We start from the raw sequence: 17,268 nt of genomic DNA on the forward strand, positions 1-17,268 counted from the left end.
AATCGGCCGTAAGTCAAAATCAAAAGAATATACAAAACTTACATTTTTTATGTTTACAAATACTTATATTAATATTATATGCTAATACCCGCTTAGTCTTGCACTTAGCAGCCGAACGGATATACTAATGATATGGAAATTGCTTGGAAGTATAAGATTATATTTAACATAATGCGTGTATCAAATAACCTCTTATGGGCATAGTTTATAATAAATTATAAGATAGCTTTCATAATATTAAAAAGTGTGTGTGTACGTATGTACGCACGTAAGAAGTTATACTTCATTGGTTAGCTAGCTACCTGGTTCTTCGTTGACTAGCTAACTTAAGGGTGGCGGTTTTTTAGTGACAGTGTATGCGCGCATCTTAAAAAAATACTCTCATCATTTTTCTCTAACGCGCCAAAAGCAATATAACATAGGAGAAGAATCGGCTTAATCCACCACGTTGTTCCACTTACAAGTTAGATGTATCCCTACTTTGAGTAATCGATCGTTATCAGGTTTTATGATAACAACAAACAACGACAGGTTAAGGATGCTCTTCAAGGCACGGTGGGGAGGCACACAAGAAACGACAAAGAACAAGCATATTATTAATACTAATTACTAAAGCATGAGCATACGTTGTCACATAAATTATTAATTGGAAGCTCCATACATTCATTTGTATGGAAGCTTCCAATAGTACCAAATCTTGGTTAATGTCACTTAGAGTTAAGAAAATACGAATGAAATTAATAGGCGCTGTCGATATAAAAACCATAATCAAAAATGGTCAACAAGCAGTGGGTAGTATTTTTTTCTTTTTTATTGGTAACCCTACAACGAAACAGAGTAATTAACATACAGAGAAATCATAAATCTTCCATAGTATTAAATACATTGTCCAGTATCAATAACTGTATTTAAATTAAAATATCTCTTAATATTATTTATTAACATAAACAAGATAATTTACAATATGTGAGAAGATTATTGAAATTTTATCTCGGAATGTAACCTCCGACCGATGTTGTATATTTCTTGTCATTAACGACTCAATTAGGTTTTTAATAATCTTATTAGGTATGCGTTTACTCTATAAATATTTTGACTTATTTGAATACAGCCGACCAAAAATGTTCAAGAAAGTAAAACTAATTTCAATTTATATTAATAATAATATGTCTAACATATAATATTTTGATCGTATGTTGTTGACTATACACTGACTTTATTCGTAAACACGCATATTTTCTTAACTTTGTGTCAACAGTTAGGTGACGTGACAAAACTAAACGTTCAAATGTTAACTTAAATAAATTTCTAAATATTACAAAAATACAAAACATTCTTTATTTCCGTATTATATTTTTTTTAACTAATATATGAAACCTCCTTTTAAGCTTACACCTATATTAATGAACCTCTCCCTTACAATTCATACTTATTACAGAAAAAAAGTTACAATATACAGCAAAAGATACACGTTTGTATACCTATATAACAAGAAGTGTATGAAACCTCCTTTAAGCACATGTCTGTATAAGACGCTCTTCTACACCACCATACCACATTTAAAAAAAAACTCATGTTCTTAGACTTGCACAAGATGCATGTGAAAATATTAAATACAAAAGAGGGAAGAAAGCGATACACATTCTTGATCGAACAATCGCCATTTGTTTCTTTGGTTCGCATTCCGTGTGTTTAATGAAAGTCTTTATGTTAAATATTGCAAGCTTTTATTACGATGCTGTGTAGGAATTCTTGTAAATAGACCTTACACACACTGGTTATCTGTACCTACAATGAATAATAGATTAACTTGAGAACTCGTGAAATAATAACATAGAAATACAAATGAAATGCCTACATTACATAATGTCAGATAATATATTAATTGATGACACCTTGGCGCAACGGTCACAGCACTGGTTTGTGGCTGTTGCAGTGGCGGTTGCGGGTTGATCCCCGGACATGACAAATATTTGCATTGGCCATACAGATGTTTGCCGTGGTCTGGGTGTTTGTGCAATCCTTGTGGGTCTCCCCAACGTGCTTCAGAAAGCACGTTATGCCGTCGGTCCCGGTTTGCTATCATGTACACCTGATAGTGATCGTTAATTATAGTAGGGAATATGATCTCTGTCTCTGATCCTTATCCTACATGAAGAAAGAGGCCTATTCCCAGCAGTGTGATATTACAGGTTGAAGTGTATATTAAGATATCTAACTAAAAAATTGTTCACTACATTAATCGTAAGAAATACTACCAGAGTTACCGCATACAAAATCGCCTTTGCACACAATATGAACCTATAAATTTCAACTGGTACCGGCCTCCGCTCAAAATAAAGAGTAAACAATGAAGCTTGACTTATAGAATGACCACTCTAAGGATTGGCCAAAAATAGTTATCTAATAAAACCTCCGGTATAGGCTTATTTTATCTGTAAGATAAGTGTTAAAAATCAAACTTAATATAACAATGTGTTAAAAGTAATGAGCAGATATCCGATAAAAGATAACACAAGAATAACACATACTAACCTTTCCCAGTAACCAAACATGCCCAACAACATATAAAATAATTAACTGTCATAAAAAATATATATCAAACATAATAAATTCTAATCCCGTTATTCTTATCGACTTTCTAACAAACGCATAAACAACAAACCTAATAAAAATAGTCAAACTCATCTCCGATCCTGGTTCAATTCTGTGGCAATTAAAGATAAAAAATATTTTCATTATAACAAACACAAATATTGGTTTTCTAAAGTCATTAACCTTTGATTTATTATCTCTTATAAGGTACGACCTGATATAAATAACTACGATTCAGGATACAATATCTTATTTGAATAAATTATAAGTTGTAACGTTTGTTGATTTCCTTTAAGATTTATAATCTATAATTAACGAGATGTAAGTGAATGTTTATTACTAGATGAAAAAAAGCCTCTTTCATGTTTCGGATGTAAGTCAAACTTTTCTCGTATTGGTGTGCAAGCATGCGAGTCAAATGCAAAAGTTATCAAACAATGATTAATCCGTTGAAATATTAATAGCTGCACTGCTTCACACTATAGAGTTTTGAATTTGACACCCGCCTCGATTTGAGAATTCTAATATTTATACATATGTATAATCTTTTTATGCAGCTACAAAATAAAATATATCAGTCGACTGCTATCTATAACACAAAAATTAAAGACGACCGTGTTAAACATATTAGAAAGGCTATTAAATGAAACATATTATCAGGATGTATCCAAAGATCAAAGAATTTAAAACATCTATTCAGTGCAAGACTTCACTTCGAAAATTCCGCGACACTTGAAGACTAAAGTATACGAGCGTTGCGTCTGTTTTTGACACACGGTGCCAAAACGTGGACACTGGCGAAGGGGCTAGTCCACAAATTCAAAGTTGCTCAACGTGCAATGGAAGAGGCTATACTCGGGGTCTCTCTCAAAGATGGGATCAGGGATAGAACGCAAATAACCAACAGAGCCTATAGAATAAACGAGTTGAAGTGGCAGTTGGTTGCACAAATGTGTCGCAAAATCAATGGTTCTCAACATTAACAAATAATAAATAAATAAATATCTTATAACATACCCGCGGTCGTCTGTACCTATGATAAGCAACTTGATGCTTGTGTTACAGGTGACAGCCGCCTGATTTTTTTTTTTTTTTGATAAACATACATAGAAATAATACATATATAAATATATAAATACAAATATTATATTACACCCAGACTCCGGCGGGAATCGAACCCGCAACCCGCAGAACTGAAAGCAGGGCCGTTGTGGCACTACAAACTGCGACAACGGGTTTACAAAGATTTGTACCAAATCACCGTTGGCATAACGATCAATTAAAATCGCTAAGCCGAACAGTCTTTTCAAAATAAAAGCATATAAATATAAAATCCAACAATTTCGTATAATCATTTAGCTTAATAAGATGCAAACAATCCCGCAAAACAAATATATATATTCCATTACTCCTGATATAAGTCCTTGTTGGACCATAAATAAAAACGTTGCAAAATAATCACCGCTTCATAATTATGTGACACCGTATAAATCATTTTATGCAATTTACACCTGATGTTAAAAATTGCTTACATACTTAAACACTGTTATTGGATTCACATCCTTATTGTGTAACTAATAAGGATGATAAGCCTCTTGTTTAACAATGTACATAAATGGTTTGGCACATTATACATATGCGCGGCGCTCAAATTGGCGCCTTCATATGAGTCACCGTCTCAATGCTACTTCAGGTGACAAGCAGCCATTGTTAGTACTGCAAGTGGGATGAAATTGTATCGAAAATGAAATTACATTTATTTACATAACTAGATTATAAGTGCGTGGACGTTTTGTACAACCATCTTTATTGACATATTTTTATTTTTTTATTTATTCGTTATGAAAATTACACCATCGAAATTTAGCATCTTTATAATATTATAATCCCATATGTTTATCTATCACTCATACCAAATGTTATCAGCTTACACAATTATGCATTTACACATCCTTGCAAACTTTTCACATTAATAATTATTAGAAAAATTATTTAATAATTACTAAAAAATCTAATAGTTACTAAAATATTTTTAAACTAAAATATTTTTAATAATTAGCATTAATATAATAAAATACTTATGTTTATTGTAACCCATTATTACTTAATACTAGATACTGCGCCGACCTCCGACACCGATTGACCTCGTTTTAACGACACATTAAATCATATCACCGTAAATCGGATCGAAGTATTTTTTCAATGGCTTCATCCGTTTATAGAACAGATAAACTGCTAGTACTTATCTACTTTAATAATAACTTTTATAATTGAATGTACTTATAAAACACAATACATATAAACAACATACTTATAAAATAGTTGAGAATAAATATGAAACAAAACCTGTGTATTGAGAACGAATTTAATTTTTATATCGTTCGAAATTTAAAATAGAAAAAAAAATATATATAATCTGTTTTGAATTTTACCGGTTAATCTGATTAGCAGATATGAGGTAGATCTACATTATTTTACTGTCATAACACACATTTTTCAAATTTTCTTTCGTGTCTCCTCTATCCTACATGACATTGGCGAAATCATCTGTTGTCATCATGTGTCTGTCACTACTGAAAGACATTATTTCGAATTATTTAATTTATCATTCTTTTGTTAAATAATTCTAAATCGCACTTAATATGTATATATATTATTAAAAATTACTAAATAATTGTATAAAGATAGAAAATAGTTTAAAGTCTATCGCTGTAGTTAATATCTGAAAGAACACCCACAATATCGCTTCACTTAATAAATTAGCTGCCAAAACTGAAACTGACAGAAAAAAGTGAAAGTCGAATTACCGATACAAAAATACACTTTCTATTCGTAATTGCTAATTTTGTTTTAACTGAAGCTAAAACCAAATTAATCTTAGACGTGTACGTGTTATCAGATTGTATTATCTTTACGTATACTAAAATTATAACCGAATACTGTCTGTACGTGAAAGACATTTGTTGAAAACAAAATATATGGGTGTTTATGAGAGCCGTAAAAGCAAAACAACTATATTTAGGTGTTAAGGAAAATCAAATGAAAAGAAAAATAAGTAGATAACTATCTATGGGATTTTAGTTCGTACATAGAAATATTTTTCACGAAGTTGCATACCGTTCTCAGTACTATAAATCCTAAATTTTGTTCCTTATTAATTTGATGGGGGTATAGTAAAATCGAAACGTTTACGCGCAGACAAATACGCGGCTAAAAGTAGTTACTAGGAAAATATATAAACTAGTAGCTTGTAATTACTTTCTTGCGTCATATCGTGTCACGAGATGAGGAGATAAAAAGCACAACCGGAACTTCCGGTTTTACGTTAAGCTCGGTCTGGTTTATATTGTTGTAATTGAAAGTTATATGACTGATTTTTTAAGTTAATATTTTATAAAAAAAATTTTGTAACAGCAACTTTGTATATAAAATGAAATGTTGCTACATTTTTATTTTTCGTTGTGATTTATAAAATTGAGCATTTTATTATTTGAGAGCTCTGTTTCTTTACCTGACTTTTAAAGGTCGAATTTTTGTTTACAATTATTTTTTACTTTCCTTGATATTGACTATATCACACTTTTTGTTCCGATGACCTTTCTCAATCGAATTTACATACTGTTATTAATAGTTTTCTTGGTCTTAATGGTATTTCAAATTGTGTAAGTACTCTTAACTGCATATTAACTACAGGCTAGATACGTACCAGTTTTTCGTTATTCTTTTTCTTGTAACCTTAGCCTAAATGAAGATACGAGTATAACAATCTGATGTAACAAATACACTTCTAGGAGCATTTCTTATGAAACAATCGATTGGTAACATAATTTTTGAAACACACACATACGCCTACACACACGTAATAGTGTATCCTTGATGGGAAGAACACAGGAGACAAACTCAAAAACCAAAAGTATGATCATGACCTACACCAGCTAATCACGAGCGTGGTTTGTTAACATTTAAATAAATACGAATTAGTTAATAATAATCAATTAGCGTGCTCTATAACAGCCGTTTAATTTAAACGACATTCCTTCGTCCAATTAATTCATATACATTCAACTCATATATACATATAAAACAGACCGGCCTTGTACCCACACCAATTTTGACAACGATAAGAACGGAAATGCTAATTTTTATGTGTGACACTCACGCCCGCTGACGACTATTATGATAATATGCTTCAAAGCGATAGAGGATAGCGATTTTTAAAACACTTTTTATCTATGCAAATAAATAAAATTGGAGTGTCGTATATATTCTAGTGGACGTTTACACGGTACATATACCAATATAACGTTTTTTTACGATTTTTGTCTGTCTGTCTGTCTGTTTGTTCCGGCTAATCTCTGAAACGGTTGGACTGATTTTGAGGGGACTTTCACTGGCAGATAGCTGATGTAATAAAGAGTAACTTTGTCTACTTTTATTTTAGAAATTTATTATTTTGTAAGTCTGCGAACTGAACAATATTTTTTTTATTAAATTCCATGCGGATGAAGTCGCGGGCACAGCTAGTAAGTAAATATAAACAGACCCGACGAACTTCGTGCTACAATTTTTTTTTTTTTTATGTTGTTTTTGGAAGTAATTTTTTTTTGTTTTTTTTATGTTTATATATGTATTATTTCCATGTATATTAAAAAAAATATTATATATAACAGCCGGCTGTTAACTATAACACAAGTATTAAGTTTATTACCTTACGACTGTGTATGTGTGTGTGTGTGTATGTGTATGACGACTGTGTATGAATGCTAGAAGATATTTATTTCTTTACTGTTATTGTTTATTTTAATGTTACATAATATCTTGTATTTGGAACGTATTAACGACCATATTTCCCCAGTTTTTAACTTTTATTCCTCTTAGACTAACTGACATTGGTGCCCTACTATAATTTACTTAGGAATCATTCGTAATCTTCCTATCTTATTTTATTTCAACGAATACTATCAATATTGGATGAATATGTCAACTTTCGTACACAAAAACTTGTTTGTTGATGTTAAAACCGAATATACAATTTTTTTTCAGGTAGCTATTATTTTACAAAAATTAAACTTATAAACTTCAGAAAACGACTAATCCAGAAATTTAGCCATCAAAACAAACCCTTCCTTTACTATAACATAAATGATCACTCCTAAATGATGTTGTTACTCAAATTAACCGACTTACAAGTTAATGCTTGCTAAACACAGACGTCTTTCATACATTCCTTCATTATAACGATACAAACATAGTTCTGACTTTTTAAATCAATTAAAACATTCCCAGTAAAGATTAGAGTGATCACGATGGAACGGAATTGAAAGTCAATCATACAATACAACTTTCTCATTAAAACTATTCAATATATTTTAAACTTCTAATAATCATGATTTAATTAGTTAATTATTAATGATTGAATGATTTGATTAATGATTAAAATTATATAGTGCCTACTGTTAACTGAGGTAGAGCACAGTAAGAAATTTCCTGCTAAAAATATGGAGCAACCCGACTGGGGCAGTTACTCGACCTTACAGAAGATCACAGATAAATAATACTGTTTTCAAGAAGTGTTGTGTTTCTATTGGTGAGTAAGGTGACCAGAGCTCCTGGGGGAAAAGGGGGGTAGGGTTGGCAACTCGCTTGCTTCTTCTGGTGTTACAGGCGTCTACATATAAGCTAATCGCTTACCATCAGGTGAGCCGTACGCTTGTTTACCGACCTAGTTGTATAAAAAACAAAATAAAAATATCTACCGTTTCCTTTCTCTTAGTAAAATGTTATGTAGTATGGCTTATGTTTCTTTTCCTTTATGAAAATTTATTCAAAAGTTATTCAATTATGAATAAACATATTCTCTCGTCTTTCCTAGTAGTTCCTGGCTAATTTGGTCACACTTTCAAGTAATCTATGACAATATTTAGTTTACCAATACTACGAGTATCTGTTGAAACTTTTAAACCAAAAAGACCAACAACTAATAATATCAAAAAATTATTAGGTTACTTTCTGAGCTTAGGTCGTTAGCAAAAGGAATCTGCAGCTTGAAGTTAATGGAAGTATCGTTAAATTATCTTGTCCACAACATTTCTTTCTCTCACTAATCCTAAATGATGTTTGAAATGTTTGGCGCGAATTTGGAGAGGCCTGTGTCCAGCAGTTGAATGCGACAGGCTGAAGTGATAATCCTAAATTTTGTAATTATTAAAAGATTGTGTACTATAATAAAGTATGATATGTATAAAAAAATTAAAAATTAACTAATTTACTTAAGGCTTTGCTTACATAACTGCTTGCTTTACAGTAATAAATAAAAAAATATATAAACATACAATTAAATCAAAACTAGCTCTATCTTTGCTAGAAAGCACAAAAATACCCTCTCACCGTTATAAGTCGTGTATCGGAGAATGTCGTTTTCCAAAACCACAAATTACTTTGTTTGAACAAGATACAGAGAACATACAGTGGAAGATACATTGCAAGGTACCATTACGTGCAAACAGGCCGCAATAACTATCAATCTGTCGTATGACCTGCGGCGGACCACCCGTCCATTTTTGCTGGCCCACTTTTTTTAATAGCTCTAAGTAAGATGTGTCTCTAAGGCATAGATTATACTCATCGATATAGTTATTTATTGGGTATGTATCCTCTTTGATGCTATCTTTTTTTCAGCCAGTATCATTTACGTATTTTAATTTATTTTTCTATTCGATGTTATAATGCAAAATAATCTGTGATAGTTTGACAAAAATAAAAGCTTTAAGTATAAGGATTTAAATTCATTTTCCTTTATGGGTGTAAATATGACACGTTTCCAGTTCAGATGAATAATAACACATTATTCACAAAAACCTAAACCTTCTTATATTTTCTTGCAAATTCTTGTAGAATCTATATTTCCAATCCGGTGAGATAGTGTTACATAAACGTAACACATTGTTGCTGACTATCAATTTAATGTGCTTTTAAAGCCCACGCGAATGAAGTAAATTTTAATTAATTTCGATTTTAAATTAACTTTATTTTCTCCTATAAAAGTTTATTAGTTTATAATTGGAACTAAAACTTAAATGCTTACAAAGTCTCACCCAGCCTATAAAGTACTGCCTATAACAAAAATGGATTAACTATTTTTTTAGGTTAAACGTAGAAATTGATAATAAACAAGTATTATGAATTTAGCAAGCTTTTTAGCCGACTTCAAAAAATGAGGAGGTTACTCAATTTGATATATATATATATATATATATATATATATATATATATATATATATATATATATATATATATATATATATATATATATATATATATATATATATATATATATATATATATATGTATTTTGATTATTCTTTTTTATTTGTTGGAAAAGAGATTCCAAGTGTGGTAACATAATTAGGAAACCAGGATCTGTAGTGCTATTCTGTAGGAACATTTTCGTGTTTCGACAGCGGAATCCGCGGTGAGATATCAAATTGGTATTCATTAAAACTCGACAGTCCCGTAGCGCCACACTTGTGAGTGCGGCGACGAGTCGAACCCTGTTGCGTGAGAACGTTGACATTAATAGTATGAATTCGGTATTCTGTAAGGGGATTTACCGCTTCATTCATCACAATTCGACACTTGATTCGACACTTGACTTCATGCACACATTCTAAAATAAAGCCATAAGAAAAGAATATCGATAACACAAAGACAGCTCTAGATTGCCGCTCTTCGATTCGACACTCACTTCTCTTCACTTGTGCGTACCGAATGTTTACAGAATTCCAAACCAAGGTCAAGTTGGTTCGCTTTCTGAGTGAGCGCTGTCACTCAGGTGAAGCTCGATATCGAAATTGATATTTACAGAATAGCCCTGCTGATGATGGAATACCAGAGAAATCGAGGGAAACACTAAAATTGTAGTGTGCGTTGGTTATTATTATTATTTTCGGTATTTTTTTTTTCTCAGCCTTTGGCTGGTTTTTCTGCATTTACGGGTCAAAACCAAGTAAATGCAGCGTGTGGTGTGTTAAAATTATGTGTTGTGTGGGATTTGGTGTTCGTCAATTTGCAAGAACTTTCTTACGATTCGGCATGTATTTAAAATGGCGGCTTTTTGTAAGGTGATATAAAGAGTTTCGTTTAATTCTAGTAGTTTAAGACTATGTAACAGATGGTTTGGGATAACACCTGTCGTGGAAAGAGCTATTGGGATTATGTATACTTTATTTTGGTTCCAAATTCTAGCTACTTCTTCCTTTAGTTCAGTATATTTGTTGATTTTTTCAGAAATTGTTTTTTGTAGGTTATGAGTGTTGGGAACAGCAATATCTATCAGATAGGTTATTTTATTTAATTTATCTTGGAGCGTTATATCCGGTCTATTGTAGTGGATGGTTCTGTCTGTAAGTATTGCGCGATCAAAATAGAGCTTATGTGTGTCGTTTTCTAAGACTGTTTGTGGCTTATATTTGTAATAAGGTGTGTTTGTGTTCTGTATGAGTTTGTGTTTTAGTGCTAACTTTTGGTGAATTATGTTGACTACTTGGTTATGTCTATGTGTGTAATCTGTTTGTGTAAGTGTTGTACATGCCCCGGTAATGTGTTGGATGGTCTCTGGTTGAACGTGGCATTTGCGGCATTTATCGTTTGGTATTGAGGCGTCTTTGATTATGAATTTTCTGTAGTTTTTAGTGTTGACTATTTGATCCTGTATCGCTATTATAAATCCTTCGGTCTCTGGAAATAGGTTTCCTATTTTAAGCCATTTGTTTGAGGCTGCGGTGTTTATGTGGGGTTGTTCTAGATCGTGAGGATGGCGGCCGTGTAATACTTTTCGTTTCCAGCTATCTAGTTTTTGTGTTTGAAGATCGTTACTTTCGGTATTTAGAGAGCTTATGTCTTCGTGTAAGTTTAGTGGAGTATAGTTAAAATCATTTTGAACTATGGCTTTATGTATTTCGCTAGTCTGTGATTTTAAGAGAAAAAAAGCTTTTAAATTGCCGACTTGTTTTTGATAGAGATGATTCAAATCAATAAGGCCCCTTCCTCCATATTCTCTTTTGATAGTAAGTCTTTCTATTGCAGATTTTGGGTGTAGATTATTGTGTTTAGTGAGTGTGGTGCGTATTGTGCGCTCTATTTGTTCTATGTCTGTTTTTGTCCATTTTATTATACCAAATGAGTATGTAAGAATTGGGATAGCGTATGTATTTATAGACTTAATGAGATGTTTGCCTGTTAGTTTAGTTTTACAAAGAGCATTAACTCGTTTTTTAAATTCTATTGTTAAAGTGTTTTTGATTTCTGTGTGATCTAATCCTTTAAGTTGTTTATATCCTAAGTATTTATACAAATCGGTGGGTTCCATGGCTGTAATTATATCGGTATCATTAACTACATAATGGCCTGGCCGTATCTTGCCTCGTTTAATGTGAAGTGTTCTACATTTATCCAAACCAAATTCCATATTAATATCTTTGCTAAATTGTGCTGTAGTATCTATTAATTTTTGCATTTCCATTTCTGTTTTTCCATATAACTTAATATCATCCATATATATGAGATGAGAGACTATTGTATCTTGTTTATCGTATTTGAGGCAATATCCGGCCCGACAACCACGCAGCAAATATGACAGGGGGTTTAAGGCTAGGCAAAACCACAGAGGACTCAAGGAATCGCCTTGATAGATCCCCTTTCTAATGATTATTTCTCTAGTTGTGATGTTAGTTCGATTCGCGGTCAGGTAAAGTGTGGTTTTCCATCTGGACATAATATCACGTAAAAAGTTTATTATTTTCGGGTTTATTTTGTATATTTGTAATATTTTAATTAGCCAAGAATGTGGGATACTGTCAAAAGCTTTTTTATAATCTATATATGTGCAATGTAGGTTTCTATTTTTTGAAGTCGCATGTTTGTGAATAGTAGAATCAATTATTAGCTGTTCCTTACATCCCATGTGGCCTCGCCTGCATCCTTTTTGTTCTTCCGCTATTATATTATATTGTTCAACATGTTTATTGATTTTTGTTGTTATTGCTGATGTTAAGATTTTGTATATAGTTGGTAGGCATGTAATAGGTCGGTATTGTGAAGGTTGTGGAGAAATCTGTGATTTAGGCAGCATATAGGTTATTCCAGTGGCAATGAAATCTGGAATTTTTTGTTTACCAATAATGATATCTGTAAAATTTTTAGCAATGATCTTATGTAAAGAAAATAATTTTTTGAACCAAAAGTTATGAATTTTATCTATTCCTGGTGATTTCCAGTTATGCAATCTAGCTGTAATGTTATTTATTTCTGTCTCAGTTATTTCTGTGAATTCCATTTCTTCAATCGAATTCCATTTATTTTCTTCTTCGGTTATCCAATCGGCTTTATCATTGTGATGTACTTGTTGTTCCCAGATGCCTGACCAAAAAGTTTCCAGTTGTATTTGTGTGGGCATAATAGGACTGTTTACTGTATCTGTGTCTATTTTTGGTTTGTGTAAGTTTCTGTAGAAAGTTTTTTCATTTGTGCTAAACATTGTGTTATCGTTTTTCCTTTGCTGTGCCTTTTTGTATCTTTTAAGTCTATGAACTTTTAGTGCTAACTTTTGTTTTAAAGTGTCTAAGTACTCTTCCGGTTTTGTATTCCTATTTTCGTGTTTAGTGTGTGTGTTTCTTGTTTCAAATATTCTTTTGACATGTTTAATGATTTTACGGGATCTATTGTTATTTATGTACTGTGTGACTCGCCCACAGTCTGCTCTGAGTTTTTCTATGTCCTTTTCTAATCTTATTTGCCATGGTGGTTTATTACAGTCTTTGGGCTTTGTGCTTCTAATATTTTCTGTGACCTTATAGTTAAGTTCTTCGGAGATAACTAAGGCTACGCAATACACTATTGTATGTATGTCGGTTAGTTTTGTGTCGTCGGAAATAAATTGGAACAGAATATCTTGATTAAACATATTGACTAGCTGAAATAGGTGAGAACTGTATCTAAGTTTAGGTAATTTTGGTCGGACTCGTGGGTCCATTCCTGAATATTGTGTTAGTGCTGTCCTGAATTTGTCACAGATTTCTTCTATTTGAGTGTTCGTTCCTAGGTTATGGTCTAATACCGTATCAATGTCGTTATCCATCATTATAATAACAAATTCAGTCTGTGTTGACATGTGGGATGTCTGAGTGTTATTAGAAAATGTGTATGTTGACTGAGTATTATATGTGAATATGTTTGATGGCGAAGTGTGCCTTGTGTTGGGTTTTGGATGAGTAGAAGAACATTGAATATCATCGTTTGTTGATACATTACTATTAATATAGATTTGATTTTCATTTTCTGTTTCTAGTTGTGACTTTATTTCTTCTTTAATTATATTTAAAGTTTCCTGATTTAAAAGGTTGTTTTTTACTATTGCTCTTCTTTGATCTGCGATTCTCTGTTCTGTGACGTTTAATTCCGGATATTTTCGTAAAAAAAGTTCGTGCAATTGTCTTCTGTAGGTGGTTAGGTCGGTCTCTAATCTAGTGATGTAGTAGTAGGTGCGCATGATAAATAGGTTTACTTCTTTACTCCATTTCATGCGCACTCTCGGTTTACCGGCTTTGGTGGACGTGGGTAAAAAGGCACTTGCCTCCCGCGCAACATCCAAGGTCGGTGTGGGTGAATCTCTGTTTGAAAGGGGTGAGGAGGGAATTGATGGTGTATATGAGATGGTACTTGGACTATAGGGTTCTGTTGAAGTTGTCCTGTCAGTCAGTCTGTCAGCATCGGCTGTAGCATTTTCGGATGACCCGGTGGGAGCCCGCCTGTTCAGCTCCTCACCGCTGGCGGTTCGCATGCTGAAACACCCAGCGCCAGCTCCAGGTGTGCCCCGGCGATTGCCCCCGGGAAGCGGCCCTTTACGTTTCTTCATTGATCGTGTCTCCATATTGAACGGGTTGTCGGGACCGTTGGTTGGAAAGGTGTGTCTAGGTGTTGGTGTCTTTGTAAGGTATTTGTGCCTGCTACTTCAACGAGGTAGGGTATGGTCAAGATGTTAATGACAATTTGTTCAAGCCTTCCTTAAGCCCCCCCACCACGGCAAGGTGGTCCCTTGGGGGGGTATTATTATTATTATTATTATTATTATTTTTGTCTACTTACGCTGTATTACTTATTGTCAATGTAATTGTAGTCGGTTTTTTCGTTTGCGAGCAAACAATTTTAATTGTACCTTATTAAACAAACTACTACGTCCAGCGGTGGACTCTTAAAGGCTGATGGATGGATGACCACGTATCAAGGATAGGACTAATCAAAATCAGTGTATGTTCTAACTAATCTCAAAATCATCATCACTTGTATAGGATTCTCCTACATGCCTTTAGGTAGCACATTTTTGTATCCTTTGGAACTGAATCAGGGGAAAAGCCTTCTCGTATACTATTTCAATATTAAAAAAACTAAATTTTTTCACAAATTTGATATGACAGTTATTCTACAAAATAAGGGTTGATTTCGTTTAATCGCATGAAATATGAGTTTTATGAGATTTGTAATAAAACAACACTATGTAAGTTATGTCCGTTACAAAATTACAAACTATTGTGAAAGTTATATGTAATCGGATTTATAGTTTTTATACGAATCCGGTAAATTACAAATGAGTGTAAAGCTTTCTCTGCATGTTGTAATATTTGTATGATTAAAATTCAGTTAATTGGAATTTCCTGGAGTTGTTCTTAGTTTTGTTATGACTTCATCTATCTATAAATTAAAAAGCTTAAAAATTCAAATTTCTGGGCTAATTCAGCTTTTCTTTGAGTTTTTTTTTTAATACTTGTTAGAAACATCTTACAGAATGAAAATTAAAAAAAATGCACAAAATCATATTAGTTCAGAAAACGCAACAAATAAATAAACATCAGGCGTTTGACGATTTTTTTGACGTAATGGGTTGTTTTTTAGTAATATATAAAACTATTCGAATTATAAATCTTTATCAGTTATATTTAATTTAGTTGCAACACTAGCAGCTATTAAAATTAAATAGTTTGTTGTACAATGTAGTGTTGATGTGATAATTTTATACTGGGAAGTTATTCAATTTAAAATAATCTCATTTGTTTTCAACAATGTTTTTAACAATTTCACAACTATATTCTAATAACAACAATTACAAAAAAAAGAGCATGAACCTTTGTTTTTTTATTAGAAAAAAAAAATTGCCAATCAGGACTTTTACTCAGCATTGGTTTAGCAGAAAACATTTTCTGCAAAAGCGCTGTTCTGGCAGACATATTGATGTTTTAATAAAGCTGTCAAAACAGCTATTGAAATTTAACTGTCAAAATAAAATCTGACCACATATGACTATCTGTGTTCGTACCAGTTAACCAGTATGCAAATTTTATTTTTACACGAATTCTCGGATTTCAATCAATTACTGAGAAGTTGATCAATGTTCTTTTACGGAAATTGGGGTTGTATTATCATTGAATTTATTACCCCTGTAATACTATATTGCTTATAAAAACATAAGATAGGCTACAGTGGTATATTGCTCAAAATTTAATGTGTTTTGTTCTGAAAGAAAAAAAACCGACTAATTGACATCGACAATTAATAAAATGAGAACATCAGATACGTAGTCGAAGTTAATCAAATACATTATTAATGATTACCAAAAAAACTACTACTCGTCCGTAGTCAGTTAGCTAACTCAAATTTAAAAGGAAGAAAAAAAGATCCAAATCGCTACCCCCAGTAAAAAGTTATAAGGTAACACAAGGTAAAAAAAAAACAATCGAATTGACACGTTCTTTTTATAAACTTGGTTTAAAAAAAAACAGTAAAAAGTTCCTACTTCACTGGCCTCTAAGACCTAACCCTACTTTACTGGCCCCTACATTTCTTTGAAACCACCAACGCTTATTTTGACATAATAAACCTCAGATCTTAATATCGATTTTATTAAAATCGTTACACTTTCGAAGTGGGTGTGAAATTATTATGTGCTTATAAGGCCGTGTTAGGCCTTAAGCTGTGATGGACGAGACTGATATATTTAATCTCAAAACATGTAATTTACCGGTAAATATTTTACCGTTAATGAGATAAACAAGATTGAGTTGAAATTGATGCTTAGCGTCTATTTATAGGAAGCGTGGTGTTTTTTTTTAAGTTTTGCAATTTTTTTAATTTCTGCGCAGTTTTCTTTATTTTTTATTCAGTAAACACCTTTTACAAAAGTAATTGAAGAGGACAATTTAAATCGGTAAAGTCGTTTCCAAGCTATGGCGCAAGTAAGGGAAATAATAAACAAATAAAAAACGTAGATCTTAAGGTATATAAAATACTAGCTGACCCCGTAAATGTTGTTTTGCGATATATGTTATTAACCCACTTAACACCTCCCCCCTCCCCTCTTTCAACTTAGGAGTATAAAAAATAGATGTTGGCCGATTCTCAGACCTACCCGATATGCACACAAAATTTCGTAAAAATCGGTCCAGCCATTTCGAAGGAGTATGTTAACTAACATTGTGATACGAGAATTTTATATATTAAATAATATTTCAAAAAATATATATTTTCCTTCTAGGCTAAATGGCTTAAGATATCGCCACTAAATTTACTTTTTTTTCAAAATCTTTGTTAAAAATAATCGAGAGGAATTATTGCTGATTCAGAAAA

At 32.3% G+C, this 17,268-nt stretch overlaps 1 protein-coding gene across 1 annotated transcript; it reads right to left on the reverse strand.

Annotated features, from left to right (window-relative positions):
- Positions 1-10,627: 10,627 nt before the first annotated feature.
- LOC123658277 lies at positions 10,628-14,689 on the reverse strand. Its single transcript, XM_045593714.1, has one exon. The coding sequence runs from the start codon at positions 14,519-14,521 to the stop codon at positions 10,628-10,630; it is 3,894 nt and encodes a 1,297-aa protein (XP_045449670.1). The 5' UTR covers positions 14,522-14,689.
- Between the last annotated feature and the right edge of the window lie 2,579 nt (positions 14,690-17,268).

This window comes from Melitaea cinxia, chromosome 12 (genome assembly GCF_905220565.1).
Source record: "Melitaea cinxia chromosome 12, ilMelCinx1.1, whole genome shotgun sequence".
Classification (NCBI taxonomy): Eukaryota; Metazoa; Arthropoda; class Insecta; order Lepidoptera; family Nymphalidae; genus Melitaea; species Melitaea cinxia.